The following is a 22215-nucleotide window of genomic DNA, read 5'->3' on the forward strand; positions in this document are numbered from 1 at the left end:
TAAATACATCCGAGATCCACTATACACGAGAGCACTCCATTCCTGGAGAAGTGGAAGTGCTACCTCCCCCTTGAGTATCAGGTGGTACTCTGGACCCTTGCCCTGCTGAACCTGAAAGAGCCCGATCCAAAGTCAGCTCTAACTGAAAGGCATCAAGGTAAAGCTGCAACAATTGAGTATGGTCTGCTAAGTCATCCTCTTCCATCCATTTAGCATCTATTGGTGAACAATTGTGAAACTTCACCCAATAGCTTATGGAAGCTTTACCTTTGACCTTTTCTTTTTATGTGCCAAAATCTGCTTAGATACCAATATCTTATTCAGCTCCTCTACATTGGACTGAATTTCAGCAGATACATCCTAAAGCACATCACCATTAAAAGGCCTCAACAAGCTCACATGAAAGGCATAGTGTATCCGCTAGTATAGAGGCAATTTCCATGATAGCTAGCATTAAACGGAGCATTTGCATAACCAGCACTTATTCCTTGAGCCCCAAAAGCACGATGGGGTATCAATGCTTGCCCATATGCATGATTTTGCACACCACACATCATACCGATGCCGCCATACATCGGATTATGCATTCTATGAGCCATACCCGAGTACATTGGGTTATGCAAGCCATGCATTGGTTGCTGAAAGTTATGGGGAGGTGTGCCATACATTTCCACATTCGGTCGCTCACCCACCATAGCATGAAAAATTGTGCTACCACCAAAGTAAGCTGGCTGCCCCAAATTCTCATGCAAACCTTGCTGTCCAAAAACCATAGGATTAGCATTTACTTCATGAACTTACATTTGCATTTCTTGCCCAACTGGCATCAACTGCTTTTCACCATGAGCATCTTTAAGAGCATCTTGAGAAGGCTTTGGCTTGTTCTTTGGTGCATCTTGCTGTCCCGAAGTTCTAGAAGAGGATTTTCTCTTCTTGCCCTTGTTGTCCTTCGTAGGAGTATTCAAAAACCAAGTAAACTAAGGATCTTTTGCCAATTCAGCAAAGATATTGGCTGCTGCCCTCATTCGATTCTTGAATGCATCATAGTATTCAATTTCCCCTTGCTGATCATCATCATCTTTCTGCATTGAGGGTTTAACATCTTGGCCTTCAACCACATTTTCAACATGTTGTCCATGATTTGTGCCTTGTCCAAGATAAGACATTGCATTTCCTTCTTTCACATGTGAATGTGCATCATAAGAGACATCATTACTACTTGATTGCATCCCACTGTACAAGAACATCTTGCTGTAATTTCTCAACTGAGCACAAAGATCAACACTAGCACAAAGCTTTGGCTTGCAATCAGGTGCCTCGAGCCCACCAAATCAAGAGATTTGATGTATCCCAACAATGGAACCATGAAACCAGTCTTCCTTCTTGGAATGGGTGGTGATAACCTGATTTAAGAGTTAATTACAGCAATAAATAAATGCACATAAAATGAAATACACACTTTACCATAACATTCTTGGACAATAGAAACCCTGTTGGCCCCAAAACTGGCACCCCTTGCGGTATTTCTTTAGCTTTCATTCAATTGGAAGGAGTACAACTCCAGATTCTTCAATCTCCTCCTGCTAACCAATTGCTCTTGCTGTCATAAATGACCAGCAAGCCTTTTGGGTCATTTGCCCCTTGATTCACCCAGGACTTCTTCTCCAATTTAACCCTTGGCTGGCCAAATGCTGCCCCAAATCAATTTGGGATGGGTTGGCTCTTGAATTTCCTTGATAATCTTTAATTATCAGCTGTTGTATTCAGTCCCTTGAGTCTTCAATCTCTGGCACGGATCCCAAGGTATCTGCTAAACCCTAATTTCTACTGTAAATTAGGGTTTACTGCAGAAATTACAGATCAGCCCACCAAAAATGGCTGAAATCTCCTCCAAATGGCTGAGAATTGTTGAGAATGGCTGAGCATAGGATGCAGGAGATGAGAGAATGCTGTAAAGAGAGAAAATTTTGAGATTTGTCGCGAAGAAAAATCAGTTGCTGCCCTATTGTACCAGCCCCAAACGGATGCACCAACAACAATAGGAGAGCATCAGAGACTATGATATTCAGGAGAAAGTGCATCAGCAGCAATTGCAGCTTCCCAAGGTCAAGAATATGCAATCTCCATCACCAAAATGGTCTCCAATGGCTGGGAATTGGCCCCAAAAGTTGGCAACAACAGTCCAACACCTCTTTCCAACAGCTCCAAAATGAAAAAAAGAGATTTCCCTCTCCCTTCAGCCCTATTTAGCCTTTCCCCCACTTGCATGGGAAAGTTTTGCCAAGTGGTGGCTTTCTTAATCCATTTTCAGCAATTTCCAATCATTCAATTAATTTTCAGAATTAATTAATTCTGAAAATTAATTCACCCTTAATCCATGCCCAAAAAGTTAATCTTGTCCATCCAAAAATTAATTGGCTAGGCCATTTGCAACCCAAAGTGGTCCCATGCATTAATTGACCCTTGGACAAGCATTAATCCATTAATTAATGCCTAGTCCCTAGTGTCACCACTGACACTTAATGGCCAATTAATGGTCCTAGGGGCAAACTGACACCAAAATTCACCTAGAATCTAACAAGTGTAACTTGTTATAACTTTTGCCTTTGACACCCATCTTTTTCACAAGGTCCTTCGGCCTTCAACTGTGAAAAAGTAGCTTGCACCTCACATGTGCAACACATGTGCAACTTTTAATTGCACATTTGATTAATCCTTTAATCAAATGTCAATTAAGCATAAGCAAAGCATCAAATTTTCACGCCCTCGTGACACCTGTAACAGAGCTTGTGCAAAGGATTCTCGTTCCTCCTCTTCAATAGTCCAATACTGAAATTCCTCAAGCCAAGAGTTCATTTCTCACTGTGTTCTGTAACTCAAGAATATTCTGTATCTGTGCCATTCTAAAACATTCCGCCTTACAGCCAAAGACGTATTCACAGGATCGCCAAGTGTTAGGGGCCTAAAAGCTTCCCCTACTTTTACCCAAAGCAAAAAGTTTGCCCTATAATAAACATATCCACTCCATTTTCAACCCTCACTAATCTGTCTGTTTTGAACATTAATTCTGAATCATTCCTTCCATCAACAGGCTCATTTCCGACTGCACAGACTCCATTTCATAATTCAGATAATCAATTACTCAAAACAGATAACAGTTTTAATACAAATAGGAACACAAGAATAAAAATCTGTTCTGTTTATTCATCACTTTCTGAATGATAACATTGCTTATAAGCTTATCCGTTCCTGATGTGAACAGACATACACACATCTCACGACTCCTAACTTCCCAAAAACATATTTGTCCTACTGATGATTCTTCATATCTGATCAAGACAAAGATTTAAAATACCCTTACAAAACTAAATAAGGAACTCCTAGGTTATGCCTTAATCATACCTTTAACAAATGGCACAAATGGTAGTGGGGAAACTCCTACCATCACCCCGTGTCATCTATTGGCAAGTGATACATGCAATGGTACTAATAACATGGAGAATCTTGTCATCCTCCTATGCTATCCACCGTTAGCATGTGCAGCATGCAATCAAGGTCGCTTGCTTCTTTCAAGAAGGGGATATATCACCAGGTGGTGATACTTTTTGCAGTTGCTTTCTTTATTTACTTATATGAATATTTCATTTTATTTTCTTTAGTTGCTGTTGCTTTTTATTCCTAAAGTTCTCTTGGATTGAGTCGAGATCTTTACATGGCTAAAAGAGGCAACCATTGGAACAAATTGGACAAATGGTTTGTCTGAACCTTAGGACTAGTTCCATATTAAATGGGCACTGAAGAATAGAATGCCAGTGGTTTGGGATTGTGCGCTTAGCCACTGGAGATGGTGTAGAACAATGAGCCTAGCCAAGACAAAAGATACACATGTGAGAATGCTCATGGAATAAAAGTCATCGCAACTGAGCCACATTACACATTTTGATATGGATGCAATGATAAAAGTTACTCAAAACAACTTGAGAAATGCAGGGGTCACCATCCCTAAAATTTAGGGAGTTACTATTTTTTAACCCCAGAATTTGTTCGCATCATTATCTTCGTTTTTGCACGAGAATTAATTCATTGGTCTATGCCGAGGTGAAATTTTGCACCAATCATGGAGAATTTTAAACCGGAAGGTGTAAACAAGAAAATTGTTACATGTATGCCATGTGTCACATTTTGGGCACAAATTCCCAAAAGAGAGAGAAAGCATTTTAAAAAATGTAATAGGCAAGAGGGATAGATTTGAGTGTGAAGTTTTCAAGCGCTGAGAACAGAATGCTACAAGTACATCAGCTATGGAGAGTACTTCGTCTCTGACTCATGTACAGAGGTAGAACTTGCTCCCTCTTGTCAACTCTCTCTATTCTCAGAGGAAATGCTCTACATAATGGACTAATTTCATGGAATGTACACTTCTGTGTTTTCTTTGCACTTCTGCTGAGGCAAGAGTCTCACTGCCCAAGTTCAAGAGCAACTCATTGCTTCTCCGATGCAGGAACTAAAGAAAGTGATGACCACGCCACACGGGAACAAGGTTTTCAGCTCTGATTTAGTGTTGTTTGTGGGATTGTTTTACTGCTGGAATGATGCCAGGGTCAAAGGGTTTGTAGTCCAACTAGTATGGAACAGATCTGGAATGGAATAAGGATGAGAACAAGTCAAGAAACAGGTGAAAAACAATAAATACAGAGTTTTGCAGATTGCAATTCTACACTTGAATTATTGAGTTATGCTCACAAAAAGTGTTTTTCTACTTGGGATGTTGTTCTAGATATGTTGTACTGTCCTTATGCAACTGAAATTTACTCAGAAAATATGAAAGCAAACTATTCAAAGGTTTTGTACTTTGAAACACTTCTTTTTTTTTGTAACCTTCCATCTTTTAATTGATAAAGAAATACCGAGAGGGGTGCCGGTCTTCGGGGCCAATCTGGTGTTGAGCGAGGGAGTGAGGTCTCTATTTGTGTGTGTATGTGAAAAGACCAAGTATTAATTGAAGGGACTACCGCTTTATGTGAGTCATAGACCGGTTCCAATAATGAACAGCGAGAAAACATAAAGGTGACCTTGGAGTTAACATTAATTACCTTCAAAGCTTGTCTGCAAGCCTCATCAAGTATAGTCATCTGGGCACCCCATCCAACTACTGTGATATCACTACCAGCATAAACTACCTTCAGAAAAATGACAAAACTCAGATCGAGACTAAATGAAGATCGATTGGACTATCATAGTATCTATAACAGCTTTAGAAAGGTCACTTCAAGTTTAACAACAGCTATACCTCAGCTTTAGAAAGTGGTGAAGTGTACTCCTCTTCAGCCACTTCATCTATTGCTTGCCGATAGAGCCACTACCAAAGAAACAGCCATCAATCGAATGACAATCAACATCACAAAACAGAACTTCCTGAAGAAATTTTTGTTCATTGAAACAGAATAAACTTCCAAATGCTTACTTTAGGTTCAAAAAAAACCACTGGATTTGGATCATGGATAGAAGCCAATAACAGTCCTTTGGCTTGTCTTGGACCTCTTGGTATTACCACCTGTGCAAAAGAAAAGCTATCATACAAGCTCATAGTGAAAGTCTTCGAGTATAGAAGCATCGTAACTGTACTAAGACAGCCTTGTTGTAGAAAGCATACTTTCCTTGTATGTAGGAAGCATGAGAAAGTGCTGGAAGAAGAGGATTTTAAATGCACCAAATAGCATTAAGGGTAAGATTAACGCTGTGTGTCATGCTTCCTTGCATAGCAAGCAAGGATTGTAGAATCCTTAGTTCCATTTACTGAGATTGTCACAAGGTCAGATTAATTTAAAAATTAAAATATTCTAATTCATGCTAATGCTAAGTTCTAACAAATGCAACCCTTGTTAGTAAAATATTCTAAAGCATTCTAAAGTAATGTGAACTCCTAACATAGATACAATGGTCCAAAGTTCTCATCTTGAAGTCATAAATCTGAAGCCTAGAGGGCCAATTATACAATCATGTAAAGTGCCCAACAACTACACTGAAGAAATCATCTGTTCTAGCAGCATCAGTATGCAGTAACTATAATTACACCTCACACTTTTATGCATAGCCAGATGTTTGGTCCTTATTTCCATTGGCTTACAAAAAAGTTCTTCCTTTTTCTGAGAAAAGAAAAAGTATATTAATAATACCTCTGAAAAAATCCCATTGAGGTAAATTGCAAAGTACAAAGGACCCTGTATAGAGCAACTAAGTACATAAATACAATGATTGTGTGAACCACCAATCTAGTGAGCTATAATACCAGACCATCTAAGGGGCTACATGAAATAAGGTGCCAGGATCCCATGTCTGTAAGAAGGCATTTCTCCTTCTCCTATCTTCTCACAGCCACCCTGCAACCTCTCCTATCTCCAAATCCTCAGAAGTCTTTGCAATGGATCATTTCTATCCAAATCCTTGAGAGTCTTTGCAATAGAGACATCCTAGTGACCTAAAGCATGGCTACACCCTGAACCTACTCAAATGTTGACCAATGTTGAGAAGGGGTTAGCTCCCTAAAGTCCTTGTATCCATATGCTTGGCCTCTTTCAGTGACCCAACCTACAGCCCCAGAAGTCACAACCATGGTATCTGCTATGTTGTGAAAGACCACTTTGAAGGCTCTCTTGCATACCTCCTGAGCTCTAGCACGATTTCAGCGTGTCTTTGCATCTCCTTTGTCTCACCACATCTCACACATGCCACTAGGTCCCTGCCATACTTGAACCGTGTGCCAACCATAGAGTGCTATTAATGTGAAGCCCTAGTAACTTTTGTTGGGAATAAAGGGCCATCGTGTCTTTTATATGTACACGGGTGTGAACACACCCTTAGCACATTTGAACTTTTATATATATCTATCTAAAACCTAAAGAGGTACACTAGTCTTTTGTACCGAACATAAGAGGTATCGTGCTCACTCTCCTTTCTACTGCTCTCTACTCTTTGTGTGTGTTATCCATTGCATTCACTCTCAGCTTCGTTAGGCTCAAGCTCCAACAAACTGGTATCAGAGCTGCGGTTAAGGTGTTTGCGCTTCTCGGAGTCCGTGCAGGTCAGCTCATCATTGTTCTTCCACATTTTCAGTCAAGCGACAGTTCCAAGTCGCGAGCACGTCAAAACGTCACTCCTGCAGTCAAGCGCAAGTCAAAACATCAAAACGTCACTCATGCAGTCAGGCAGTAGGTTCGACAATAGTAGGCAGGTCGTGGGCTGCAAGAAACAGTCACACGCAACCAGGCTGCAGTCGCAGGCGACCAGGCTGCAGGCAAGGCGACCAGGTGCAGGAGAAACAGAGCACAGCTGGTGAGACGGGCTGCAGGCCACAGCACACGATAGGACGGGACGGGCTTCAGCAGGTCGCCGCAAACCTGAGGGGTCAACGGACCCACGTCAAGTCACGCAAAGGTTTTTTTTCCTTTGATAAAAAATCAAATCTTCCCCTTAATCCTTTCAGCCATCACTAACTCTTGGCGGGCGTTCGTGCGTGTAAGCACGGTTCAGAACTTTGGGCAGATTTGTGCCAAAAATTTGGAGATTTGTCCAGATTTGATACGGGCAAGACACAACAATGATATTTGTCTCAGAAATTGCAGGAATTTGTGACATTTTGCCTCTGACATTTGGGGCTTTTCATGTACATGCAAGAATTGGGCTAAAATCTACCCAATTTCTCGACATTGAAGCACATTGGACCCCGTGCAATTTGGGGCTTTTGCTGTTTGGGCGAAATTTGTGTGCCATTTGGTCATTTTATGTAAATGCGGGTTTAATTCCATGCAATTTGGACATCTAGCACTTGGAAAAAAGTGGGGGTTTTGCTGAAATTGCTCTCTTTTGGCAAAATTTGCCTATTCTATGCATGTTAGAGACAGTGCAAATGTATGGTTGATGCTTTGAGCCCAAAAATTTTGGGGCTTTTGACCGTGCGTGTCAAATTTTGTGCCCATGGGTACATGTACAACAGAAATTGCAGCTAAAATTTGGGACTTCTCATGTAATGTGATGTATTTGTCCTTAGAACAACTATAATCAGTTGTGGAGTGTTGTAGCACAAGGTTTAGTGCTTCTCTGAAATTTTTGCTTTTACGTGGTTATTTATTGCTGGTTGGTACTTGTTTGTACCTTAGTCACTTGTGTGACAGTTTGGACCTGCATTTGCTGAATTTGTTAGTCACATTTGGGCTGAAAATCATGGCTGGCAACAGTGACAGCAGTCATCTCATGCACATTAAGAAGCTTGAAGGAGCACATAACTTCACAGTTTGGCAAAAACAGTGCTATAATATCCTATTGTAGAATAAGCAGGCAAGGCCAATTAAGCCCAAAGGGGCAAAACCCGCAGATATAGAACAGGAAGACTGGGATGAGTTAAATGAGCTTGCATGCTCAACCATCAAGCTATCGATTTATGATGCCTTGTTGTTTAACATTGAAGGTTTGGATTCTACCTATACTATTTGGACTCGACTGGAAAAACTGTATGCCCAGAAGAGTGTCGCAAGCAAAGTTTATTGGCTGAAAAAGCTTATAGATTTGCGTATGAAAGAGGATACAGCAATGTTTACTCACTTGAGTGAGTATAACTCCATTTTCAGCCAACTGGTTGCCTTGAAGTTCATGATTGATGAAAAATTTAAGGCTACGTTCTTGCTTTACACTCTGCCAAAGAGTTGGAATCATAGTTACCTGGAACGGGGAACGGGAGCACGAGCGGGACCCCCTAGAATGGGGGAGAACGTCCAAGGTGGGGGAATGGGAACGGGAACGGGAACGGGGGGGAACAGCACATATCTTAAGTGCCCCAAATATGCCCTGCATGATCAAGTTGCCCCAAAGAATGTCCCTCTAATTACCCCAATACCCCTCAATGCTCCAAATTGACCCAAATGTCCCAAAATTGACTCGATTACCCCCACAGCTCCAAATTGCTCATGAATTGCCCCAATTATTCTACTTTCCCTTGAAATTAGACAATATAAATGGATGATTACCTTGGAATTGAGAATAGGCTGAAATTTGATTGTGATTTGCAAGAGTTCATAATGCATCAAATTTGAGCTTTGCATGGACTCCTAATTGGCTTGTGGCTTGTCTTGACACTTTGAATATTCAAAAGAGAGAGAGAGAGAGAGATTAGTGTGTGCACATTAGGCAATGGAGATAGGTGAACATATAGTAGAAGGAGTGTGATATAAGCAAAAAGAAAAGACCTGGAAAAATGTAAATTTTTTGTCAACAGGCCTGGAATGGCCGTTCCAAACAGGGAACGGCACGGAACAGTAGGGAACGGCAGGGAACGTTCCCTGGCCGTTTCACCTCCTCCAAGGATCTTGAACGCGTTAAACCGTTCCTATAGGCCGGAACGGCCGTTCCCTGTTTCTATGGTTAGAATACATTCAAGACTGCTATGAGCAATTCTAATGTGATCCTTTTGTATGCTGATGTAGAGAGTGCTCTACTCATGGAAAAAATGAATCAGCAAAACAATGCATCTAATAAGTCTTCCAGTGCTTTGCATACTAGGGGCAGATCGCAACAGAAAGGCAAATCTGATAGCAAGGAACACAGTAAATCACATGGTAAGGATGTTGAATGCCATCATTGTGGCAAGAAGGATCACTTTAAACGTGACTGCTACAAATGGAAGAAAGAGAAAGGAAAGGATAAGAAGACAGATGATAGCAGAGAAGATAAGAAAAAGAGTCAGCCTAAGAAGAGCAGTGTCAAAATTAAAGAGGTGAATGTAGTCACTCATAACAATGGCAATGCGAATAATGTACTCTTTATCTCTTCCCACTTTAGTACACATGCTTTACTTGCAGATACGGATGATGACATGCATACTTGGATTCTAGATTCAAGTGCTTCCTTTCATGTCAACCCTCATCGTGAGTGGTTTTCTGACTATATAGGGGGTCAACATGGTATTGTCCATCTTGGAGACAACTATGCATGTGACATTGCAGGTATTGGCAATGTGCAGTTGCAGTTTCAGCATAGTTCTATCTTCACACTTCAATATGTACGGCATATATCTCAGCTCAAGAAGAGCTTGATTAGCACAAGGCAGCTAGATAACGATGGATTTCATACCACCTTTGGTGATGGGAAATGGAAGATCTGTAAGGGATCTAGAGTGATTGCCAGAGGTTGTAAAAGTAATACCTTGTATCCTCTCCATGTATCTAGTGTGCGTGACCATGTTGTTGTCGTGACCGAGCAGCCAAGTGTTTCTTTGTGGCATGGCCAGTTGGGACATATGAGTCAAATTGGAATGAAAGTGCTTTCTCGTTTGGGTTACTTGCCTTGTCTTCATTATGCTGATTTTGAGCGTTGTGATCATTGTGTTTATAGTAAACATGCACAGACATCTCATAAGAAGTCTCTTTCGTTAAAATCTTCTCTAGAGTTAGTACATTCCAATGTATGTCAGATGCCGGGGTTATCTTTAGGGAGAAAAAAATACTTTGTTACCTTTGTCGATGATGCTACACGAAAGGTATGGGTTTACCCTATTCGTAGCAAGGACGAAGTGCTTGACGAGTTTCAAAAATTCTTGGCACTGGTTGAAAATCAAACTGATAAGACACTTAGGTGTCTTCGCTCTAACAATGGTGGGGAATATGTGTCCAAGGCCTTTCGGGCATTTTGTGACAACAAAGGAGAGGGAGCTCACTGCCCCTCATAATCCACCCCAAAATGGAGTTGCAAAGCGTACGAATCAGACCATTCAAGATAAGGTTCATATGATGCTGTCTCGTGTTGCTTTAGCTCATGGTTTTAGGGTAGAGGCTGTTATAACAGCCATACACTTGATTAATCGGTCACCAAACAGGTCTTTCTTTTTATTTTGCGGGGGGGGGGGGGGGGGGGGGGGGGGAAGGAGTTTCCCAAGAAGCGTGGTCGGACAAGCCACCTTCGTATGCACACTTAAAAGTGTTTGGCTACGAAGCATTTATGCACATACGTAAGGAAGAACGCAACAAACTTGAGCCAAAGTCCTGTAAATGTATTTTCCTAGGATATGGTGATGAAGGTGAAATAGGATATAGATTATGGAATCCCAAGAAAAGAAAAGTAGTTGTAGCAATGATGTTATCTTCCGGGAAGATTGCATGCACAAACAACACAAAAGAACAGAGGAAGTCCATAGGGTTGTATTCCGCGTGGAAATACCTTTTGGACAGCAAAATGTACCCGCTGCACAGCAGCAAATACCTGCTGTAAATGAACCTGCAAATGCAGAAAATAATGCTGGAAATGATCAGCCAGCCATTGCCCATAATAATGAGCCACTGGATGTGCAAGAATAGCCAAGACAACAAGCTGAAAATGGAAATTTGCAGGCTCAATAGCCAGCAAACAATGATCATTGGGTTAGGAGATCGTCTAGGGCTACTAGACAACCTTATAGATTCGTTCCTGGTGCAAACAATGTGGTTGATTATGTCATGTTGACAGACTGTGGTGAACCATCTTGCTTCAAGAAAGAAAGACAAACAGAACAGCAAGAAATGGTATAAAGCCATGTTGTCAGAATATTGGTGCAGTTGCCTAAAGGGAAGAAAACCCTTCCATGTAAATGGGTTTACAAGATGAAGGTCACTTCTGGTTCCTCACCAAAGTACAAAGTAAGATTGATTGCGAAGGGATACAAGCAGGAACATGGAGTTGACTTTGATGAGATCTTCTCTCCTGTAGTCAAGATGACTACATTGAGAACCATTTTAGGCTTGGTTGCAACTGAAGATATGGAGCTCATACAAATGGATGTAAAGGCTGCATTCTTACATGGTGATCTGCATGAAGACATATATATACAGCAAACTGAAGGATTTGTGGCAAAAGGGAAAGAAAAGATGGTATGTAAGCTCAAAAGACGTTTGTATGGGCTGAAACAAGCACCAAGAGAATAGTATCATAAGTTTGATATATTCATGCAGTCTCAAGGTTTTCATAGAAGTCAAGTGGATCACTGCTTGTACACCAAAAGGTAGCAGATGACAGTCTGATTATCTTGGTTTTGTATGTTGATGACATGCTGATTGCTAGCAGGGATACTCATGCCTTGGACTCACTGAAGCAAAGTCTTCATGGCAGCTTTGACATGAAGGATCTTGATGATACAAATCACATTCTTGGCATGCGAATACTCAGAGATAGATCAAAAGGATTACTCTATCTATCTTAACAAGAGTATATCTCCAAGGTTTTGCAACGTTTCAATATGGAGGGGGAGGAAACAATTGGGGTTCCATTGCCTCCATATGTGAAACTCAGTGCAGAGGACAACCTTACATTTGATGATGAGAAGGCTGAAATGGCTAAGATACCATATGCTTTATCTGTTGGCAATTTGATGTATGCTGTGGTTGTTTCACGTCCTGACATTGCCTTTGCAATGGGAGTGGTTAGCAAACATATGGCAAACCCTGGTAAAAAGCATTGGGAAGCAGTGAAAGGTATTATGAGATACCTCAAATGCACAAAGGATTTGTGCATCTGCTTTGGAAAGCAGAAGGCATCTGTCATTGGTTGTGCGGATGCAAACTATGCTGGTCATGCAAACTGCAAAAAGTCCACTTCTGGATATGTATTTATCTTCACAAGAGGAGCAGTCTCTTGGATCTCTAGGCTACAAAAGTGTGTTGCATTGTCTACTACAGAGGCAAAGTATGTGGCTGCCACTGAGGCATGCAAGACGGCTTTATGGCTTTCACATCTTGTGGGAGAGCTTGGCATTACAGAGTTACATGTTCTTCATTGTGATAGAGTGCTATCATGCTAGCACGGAATCTCATCTTTCATGCAAAGATAAAGCACATACAGGTGAAGTATCACCTCATTAGAAATATACTTGACAGCAAAAGCATTGACCTTGTCAAAGTGCATACAGATGATAATCCTGCAAATTTTCTCACGAAGAGTCTTCCAACAGAGCGGTTTGCTCATAGCCGACAGATGATGGGAGTTGGATAGGTGTATGTATTTCAGCTTTGTACATACCTAGACTTAGCTGATTCTTTTCTCCTCTTAAGGCACATCGCCTTTAGGTGGGAGGTTGTTGGGAATAAAGGGCTATCGTGCCTTTTATAAGTGCATGGGTGTGAACACACCCTTAGCACATTTCTACTTTCATATATATCTATCTAAAATCTAAAGATGTACACTAGTGTTTTGTATCGAACATAAGAGGTGCCGTGCTCACTCTCCTTTCTACTGCTCTCTACTCTCTGTGTGTGTTATCCATCACGTTCACTCTCAGCTCCGTCAAGCTCAGGCTCCAACAACTTTAGGTCAAACAAGATGGCAAACCTCAATGGCAGAAATTCATCCTTGCACGAGTGACAAGTGTCTCTTCAAGAAACATGCACACATTGATAAGGATGTTTTTGATCAAAACATTTGTGCATCACTTGAACTGAAGTATCATACATGTACATATTTTGGAGACTGGCCCCATACATTAACATATTTGGAGACTGACCCGTACCATACAACTCTTTGCTATGTAAAAGCAATAATTGCCTGCAATGGCCACAAACTAACTTGAAACACTTGTCAATGTTTGCTTCTATCATTGCTTCTTCGCACTTCTCAGCCTACTTGTTCAAACTTTCTGATGCCAGGAGGCATATTCTACGGTGGATTCCGTGAGGTTTTACGGTGGATTCCGTAAACTTAGATGACCGGGGCTCATACGCAAAGAGGATTCTTTGTGCGAGAAGTTGATGGGGACGCCTGTCCTTTTCGGGCGTTTCATTAATTTAGTGTGTACATGGGTGATTCCATAGCGGGTGATTCCGCAAAATGCATATTAAATTAATAAACGTTTATGAGTTTAGAGTGCGCACTCGTAATAAATTAAGGTTAGGATTTATTTCTAACCAGTTGATTTATTTATGTAGCTGAAGACTGCTAGGTATTCACTTTTGTCGGTTTAATTGTGTTATTTTACTAACGATTGTGAATGCTTCAGTTGATGTGTAGAGATAGCAGCAGTGGCGGAGGAAAGCATTGGAGTCTAGCGGGTTTTCGATCTTTGGACTATATTTTGATAGGCGCCACGCCTATATTTTGTTATGTCTATAGAGACATCGATTATTTATTATTATTTTGTATGCGCTTATGCGCCTGGATATGTTATTTCTATTTGGACATTGAGATTGGGCGTGCCAGATACTATGGGCACCGTCCATTAGCTTTATTTTCCTATTTTTGGTAGAAAGCAAACTCAAAAGCTAAAAGCTTGTCATATTTTTGTAATTGGGCTATTTTTGAGCATAAAGATTGGAAATATACATTAAATACATGCTTTGTGAAGCGCTCACACAAGGCATGGGGGAGATTGAACCCAATTTGTCTCTTGTCTCATGTCGTGCTTGCTTTTACATTGGTTTTTGTGCTAAAAAGTAGAGTACTTTGTTCTTGGGGACCTTTGGGAATTCACTACGTGAGCTACCTGCGTCCGATCTGCGCACCAGTGGTATCAGAGCGGAGCAGAGACCAAGGGCTTCCAATCGCTACCAATCTCGGGCGAAGGCGGAGCTCCAGGAACAAACGGCCTCTACAGTCAATCTCGTCGCGAACCGTCGATACAGGCAGACTTCTGGCGATCAAGAACCCCTGTTTCCACTCTCAGATCGCGAAGGACCACTCTCTGTCGGCGGAGGACCACTCCCTCAACTCCATGAACAAGTCGTGATCAACCAGTGAGAAATTTCTTATCTATTTCATCAAAAAGCTTAGTTTTAAGCTTAAGAAGCTTATTAGCTTCATAATCTTCAAATCGTGATCAACAAGAGAAGCTCCGAAATTTTCGGCGGAATCAAAAACGGCCCCCCCCCCCACGATCAGAAAAACGGCGGCCTTCTTCTTATTATTAAGCTTTAAGCTTAACTAATTAAGCTTAAATCCTACTCTACTCTGCAAGTTCTACTGGGCAGACAAGTTTGTAAACTCTCGGTCACGCACTCCAGAAGACAAGTTTCGCAAGTCGACACTAATCAAGTACTGCAAGTTCTGCAAATCGGCTAAGTCCAGCAAGTCAACAACCCTGCAAGTCTGTTAAGTCTGCAACTCTGCAAGTCAGACTAAATCAGAACTGACTAACGCTCGAAACTCCTAGAAGACTTGTTCGTTTGCAAAAACTCAGAACTGGAAAGTTGTTCGCAGCAAGCTGTTTTACCTATCTGCAAGTTCGTTGAAGTACTTTCAGCAAACGGAGACAGAAATATTTCAGAATTTCTGAAAATTGAAGAAGAAAATACCCAAAATACATAGCCTTGTAACCCCAAATTTGAGCTACGCTCATCCCGCTAACTGATTTTGAGTGAGAAAGGTTTGTTGAGTTTTACAGGATGACTACCCCACATATGGATGATCCTATGGCTGAAGACGACCTACCCGAGCCTACCATGGAACAAAAGCTGGATCTTATCATGTTGCAATTAGACGAAGAGCGAAGAGCTAGGCAAGCCTTGCAAGCGCAATTGACAAAGCTACAAGGAGCGTCCACTGATAAAGAAGAACCTCAAGCTGAAGATCTGATTCGCCGTACCATCGACGCCACTCTTGAAGCACAAACCATTCGCAAGGAATCCAAGATAAGTAAACGAAGTTTCAAGTTTCGCACTTTCAATGGCATAAGAGAAGGAAAGACTGTTTTATCATTCATTAGCCAGTTTGATGACTATTTCCATGAGGAAACTTATCCTGAGAAAGATAAAATCAAGTGTGTTACTAATCATCTGATAGATAGAGCATCACTTTGGTGGACTGTCGTCCGCAAGAGCATAGAATGTCCTGCTACATGGGAAGATTTTAAGAATAAGTTCATGCAAAATTTCCTTCCACCGCAATTTCATGAGAAGGCAATCAAGCAATGGGATTTACTTCAACAACGCGACCGTGAGCCTATACCACAGTATACAGAGCGTTTTTGGAATGCACTTCTACAGCTACGCATGCTTGAAGACGTACCAGAGACGACCCATAAGCGGAAGTACATGTCTGGACTTCTTGGACATTACTACGCTGAGGTGAATATGTTCAAGCCTGCTACCCTTGAAGATGCTATCTCCTTAGCTCACGACACTGAAGATAAGTTACGTGGAAGAGATCGACGACCACAGCCATTCCAAGCAAACGGTAATTATGGATCTAAACAATTCAATTCAAATTTCAGAAGGTTTAATCCAGGTCGTTTTTCATCACCATCTTTCCGCAAGAATTGGCCTAAACCACCTGCATTACCATCCACTGTCAATCCAAATCCTAAGCCTATCCAACAAGCAAATCCAAATATACCCAGACTCCCAGCCATTGCAAATAATGTGACCAAAGCCAAGCCTATCGTATGCTACAAGTGTCACCAGCCAGGCCATCTCGCAGCAAATTGTCATTCAAAGAAGCCATCAGCACATATCAACTACCTTGGAGCTATGGACGAAGAAGAGCATGAGGATATGCCGGACTTCACTGAAGAAGAAGATGATCCTACTACTACTTCCAACACTTTACCAGGTATGCCTACTTCACATTCATTGTTGACTATGAAATGTATGGTGCATGGAAAAGAAAGAATTATATTGCATGATGACGGTAGTACCCATGACTTTATTTCAGCAAAATTGGTAAAGGAATTGAAATTGCATACAGTACCTACGCACTATCGCATAAAAGCTGCATTTTTAGGCACTAGGTACAATGGCACACAAGAAGTTCAAAATTTAGAAATTCAAATTGGTCCATATATTGAAAGAAGAAATTTCTTAGTTGTCCCATTACAGTCTAGCGACATTATTCTAGGAATGCCATGGAGACACCAACATAATCCCAATATAGATTATTCTACGCACACAATGAATCTTAATTTTCAAGGAAAATCTATTACATTATTTGGTATGCATGCATCTCATATGTTTCCACTGCTTTCGCATACTCAAGCAAAACGTGCACTACGCAAGAATACTAAATCATATCTCATTTGGGTGAATGAATTGCACACAAAAGAAACTCATATGCACCCTAGGCATAAGGAATTTCTTGCATATTTTAAGGACTGTTTTGCAGAAGACCTACCACCAGGTTTACCTCCATCACGTCCAGAAGACCATAAGATTGACCTAATACCTGGCACACAACCACCTTGCAAAGCCCCATATAGGCACAATCAAATAGAGCAAAAAGAAATCCAGAGTCAAGTAGAAGAATTACTAAATAGAGGTTTAATTCGACCTAGCAGTTCCCCATTCGGTGCACCTGTGCTCTTAGTCAAGAAAAAGAATAATACTTATCGGATGTGTATTGACTACCGAGCATTAAACAAGATCACTGTAAAGAATAGGTATCCTATACCTAGAGTTGATGACCTTATGGACAAACTGCAAGGATCTTCTATATTTAGTAAAATTGACCTTAAATCTGGATATCATCAGGTGAGGTTAGATAGATCTGACATATTTAAGACTGCATTCAGGACACAGTTTGGCCATTACGAATTCTTAGTTATGCCATTCGGATTAACTAATGCACCTGCCACTTTCAGTAGAATGATGAATCGTATTTTTCTAAAATATCAATATTGTGTGATTGTTTTCTTTGATGATATTTTAGTATTCAGTCAAAGTGAAAAAGAGCATTATGAGCATTTATCATTAGTTTTTCAATTACTGAAAGAAAATCAATTGTTTGCAAATCCTGACAAGAGTGAATTCTTTAAGACAGAAATAGAATATCTAGGTCATATTGTATCAAAAGAAGGAATAAAAGTTGATCCTAAGAAAATTGACGCAATATTGCATTGGCCTATTCCTAAAAATGTACATGAATTACGCTCATTTCTTGGTCTTGCTAGTTTCTATAGGAAGTTTGTACGTAATTTCTCATTACTTGCTTTACCACTGACCAAACTTCTTAAGAAAGGCATTGTTTATCAATGGACTGAAAACCAGCAGAAATCCTTTGATTTACTTAAACGTGCATTGACCAATGCCCCTGTCCTACAATTGCCTGATTTTAATAGACCATTCTTTTTAGTTGTGACTGATGCTAGCGGATCAGGAATAGGAGCCGTGTTAATGCAAGATAACCATCCAATAGCATATTCTACTTCTAAGCTGAAACCCTCTGAGCTCAAATATTCCACTTATGACAAGGAACTTTTAGCAGTTGTCCAAGCATTGAAACAATGGAAGCATTATTTAATGGGTTCAGAATTCATGATAAAGACCGACCAGCAAAGCATTAGACATCTACTTAGCCAACCCCAAATTTCTGACCGCCATATCAAATGGGCTTCATTCATTCAAAGTTTCCATCCTATCATTCAATACCAACCTGGAAAAGAAAATGTAGTTGCTGATGCATTGAGTAGAAGACCTGCAATTCATAACATTTCTATCATATCTTTTGATTCTTTGATTGCTATGAAAGACACATATCACCAGGATATTACTTTTCATTCTGATTGGCAAAAATTAGTTCAAAATAATTTCATTCCTGTTGATTCATTATCATATAATGATGGATTCATGTTCTTTGAAAAGAGACTGTGTGTTACTATTCCATTCCGATCATTTGTTTTGAATGAAATTCATTGTCCCCCATATCAAGGTCATAGAGGTATCATTTCTACATTACGCATGTTAACTGAAGATTTTTATTGGCCGCATATGGATGCAGATGTGTCTAATTTTGTTTCTGAATGTCTGATTTGTCAAAGAATAAAGAGACATCATGGTAAACAGTATGGGTTATTAATGCCTTTATCTATTCCATCTAAACCTTGGGAACATATATCTATGGATTTCATTACTGGCTTACCAAATACTAAATCTAACCATGACATGATTTGAACAATTGTAGATAGATTTAGTAAGCAAGCATATTTCATTGCATGTAAGAAAACTTTAACAGCATCACAAGCAGCACAGTTATTTTTGAAAACTGTTTTTACTAACCATGGATTGCCGAAAGTGATTATTTCAGATAGAGATTCTAGATTTTGTAATAATTTCTGGATTACACTGTTTGCAAATCTAGGCACAAAGATTGATTTCTCATCTGCATTTCATCCAGAAACAAATGGACAAACAGAAGCCACAAATAGCACTATTTTAGATCTTTTACGTGCATACACTATCTCTAAACCTCAAACATGGGATACTCATTTACATTTATTACAGTTTGCTTACAATAATACACCTCACACATCTACAAAGAAAGCACCTTTTGAAGTTATTTATGGACATAGATTATCTACACCTGTTGCATCTTTGTCTAATAGAATACAAAGTGCCGATGATATTGCTGTTATGCATAACACTATTTTTGATGAGGTCAAGGATATGATTGCTAAAGCCCAACAATCATATACCAAACAAGCCAACAAGAAAAGACAAGCCATGAATTTCAAAGTTGATGATTATGTTTGGCTTAGAATAGAAAAGCGTAGACTGCAAAGTATAGATAGACATCCAGTTGTCAAATTAGCCCCTAGATTCTACGGACCATTTAGAATCATTCATAAGATTAATGACAATGCATTCAAGTTAGAACTGCCATCTCATTGGAAAATTCATAATACCTTTCATATTAGTTTATTGAGACCATTTAGAGGACAATTACCTATCCACCCTGTCTATGAAAACCCACATTTACTAGAAGAAGAGACTGAAATCCTTGAACCAGAAGCCATCATAGACACTGATTACATGACCACTAGAACTGGCCGAAGATACTCTAGATATCTTGTGAAATTTAAGAACCATCCTGTAGAAGAAGCAAAATGGATGCACGCTAGAGACCTAAATGCTTTCCCCACTCTGTTAGCTCCACATTGAGCTAATAGCAATTGAGGTCAATTGCTATCCCACCCCGGGGGTATGATGCCAGGAGGCATATTCTACGGTGGATTCCGTGAGGTTTTACGGTGGATTCCGTAAACTTAGATGACCGGGGCTCATACGCAAAGAGGATTCTTTGTGCGAGAAGTTGATGGGGACGCCTGTCCTTTTCGGGCGTTTCATTAATTTAGTGTGTACATGGGTGATTCCATAGCGGGTGATTCCGCAAAATGCATATTAAATTAATAAACGTTTATGAGTTTAGAGTGCGCACTCGTAATAAATTAAGGTTAGGATTTATTTCTAACCAGTTGATTTATTTATGTAGCTGAAGACTGCTAGGTATTCACTTTTGTCGGTTTAATTGTGTTATTTTACTAACGATTGTGAATGCTTCAGTTGATGTGTAGAGATAGCAGCAGTGGCGGAGGAAAGCATTGGAGTCTAGCGGGTTTTCGATCTTTGGACTATATTTTGATAGGCGCCACGCCTATATTTTGTTATGTCTATAGAGACATCGATTATTTATTATTATTTTGTATGCGCTTATGCGCCTGGATATGTTATTTCTATTTGGACATTGAGATTGGGCGTGCCAGATACTATGGGCACCGTCCATTAGCTTTATTTTCCTATTTTTGGTAGAAAGCAAACTCAAAAGCTAAAAGCTTGTCATATTTTTGTAATTGGGCTATTTTTGAGCATAAAGATTGGAAATATACATTAAATACATGCTTTGTGAAGCGCTCACACAAGGCATGGGGGAGATTGAACCCAATTTGTCTCTTGTCTCATGTCGTGCTTGCTTTTACATTGGTTTTTGTGCTAAAAAGTAGAGTACTTTGTTCTTGGGGACCTTTGGGAATTCACTACGTGAGCTACCTGCGTCCGATCTGCGCACCACTTTCTCAGCCTCAATCAATCTCAATCTCAACTGACGATCTTCATTTGATTCTAGCACTAGTTTTATAACTTGAATCCTGACTACAGATGTAATTGACTCCATACTATTAATCGCAAGGCCTGATATTAAATTTTGAATTGCTTTTGTCGTATTGTTCTACCCTTCAGGCTTACTTACAACTCTCACCTGATTTTAGGGGACATTTGTTTGAGTAGTGTGAAGGACCTGTAAAGTGTGTCATTATATTTGCAGGTGTATCAGCTTGCTTCAAGCGCGCACACATCTCCAAGCATGGAGTGTTTTGCTCATGTGCAATGTGTTGTGTGCAACCTACTGCGAAACCAAAATCATAAAGCACTAGTTTTACCCACAATGCTATCTATAACTAACCTTAATTCCTGGAACATGGCAAAAGAAAGCCTCTGGAGACTGGGAGTGATAGTGCCCTCCATGTCCTACTGCACCGTAGGGAGTTCGAATTGTGAGTCCTGAGATGAGTAATGGTTATGAGATTAAAGATGCCTCAAAGCTTCCTGCTCACCACAACTCACATCACATTAAAGCAGTTAACCTGAAATTACCTCCACAGTTGAACTGGTTCCCACTTCTATAACGAAATTTTGCAGCCTCATTCACAATCTGCTAGCAAGGCCCCAATTAGACCACAACTCATACACAAGACACTATACTCCAACACATAAGATCATAAACAACTCTCCAGAAATAACCAAGTACCTGATCAAACGCTGGGTAAATATAATCAGCAAACTGTATCTCCGCTATTGCTCTATTGCCCTGCAATAGATGCCAACAAATAATGCATAAACCAAAACGTAAACCACTATCCAGACTTTAGATTGGGTCTTAACAGCAAACAATTTTTTCCATAAATTCGTATCAACATCAACTAACATGCTGGCCAAGTCAGGTGAGGGTTTACCATTGCAGCCAATCCAATGCCAAAGCCAATAATTCCCTGTCAAGAAGTAAGAAGCCCATGTGAGAGCTTTTTATGGACCTCTTTGTTGCATCAAGAGAACCGTTTGTTAAGCGCAAATAAAAAATTACAAACTATGTGGTTTTGTTTTCACTCATATCCATGCCAACATAAGAGGTAGAAGCAGTCCCATGCAAAGAGAAACAGCAATTTTATAAGCTCCCCCAAAAAAGTACAGCTTGGTATTATCATTTATGGCAAGCAAGCAATCTGCATCCTACCATTCAAAGGATGCAGAATTTTGTATGTCCTCATAATAAGTGGCAAGAATGCATAGGGCAAGAAAGTATTCAGCATTCTGCCATCCCTAGAATGAAGGACCTTTTAGCTCCTCATATCTAGATGTACAGGACACAGGAAGTTTTGCAGTATGCTTTGAAGATGGATGATGGCCGGATGGGACACCATGAAGACCTATGGTTGGGTGTTACGCTTTT

General features: G+C 40.3%; 1 protein-coding gene across 5 annotated transcripts in view; it reads right to left on the reverse strand.

The window, feature by feature from the left end:
* Nucleotides 1-22215, reverse strand: part of LOC148031966 (2-oxoisovalerate dehydrogenase subunit beta 1, mitochondrial-like) — a 40013-nt gene that overhangs the window by 16379 nt on the left and 1419 nt on the right. For 4 of the 5 annotated variants that reach the window (XR_015691549.1, XR_015691548.1, XM_087682562.1 and 1 more), the window contains exons 3-9: nucleotides 21722-21757; nucleotides 21517-21576; nucleotides 21363-21420; nucleotides 21172-21269; nucleotides 5465-5554; nucleotides 5291-5359; nucleotides 5094-5180 (exon numbers count right to left, since the gene is read on the reverse strand). Coding sequence is in view for 3 of the 5 variants with exons in the window: in XM_087682562.1 (XP_087538688.1) it covers nucleotides 5094-5180; nucleotides 5291-5359; nucleotides 5465-5554; nucleotides 21172-21269; nucleotides 21363-21420; nucleotides 21517-21576; nucleotides 21722-21757 (498 nt within the window). In the remaining 2 variants the exon portion in view is untranslated. The remainder of the gene's footprint in view (nucleotides 1-5093; nucleotides 5181-5290; nucleotides 5360-5464; nucleotides 5555-21171; nucleotides 21270-21362; nucleotides 21421-21516; nucleotides 21577-21721; nucleotides 21758-22215) is intronic. The other variant, XM_087682564.1, reaches the window with a different exon arrangement.

The sequence above is a fragment of the Lygodium microphyllum genome, chromosome 8 (genome assembly GCF_053477565.2).
Source record: "Lygodium microphyllum isolate KBCC chromosome 8, Lygodium_microphyllum_v1.1.10, whole genome shotgun sequence".
In the NCBI taxonomy this organism is placed as follows: Eukaryota; Viridiplantae; Streptophyta; class Polypodiopsida; order Schizaeales; family Lygodiaceae; genus Lygodium; species Lygodium microphyllum.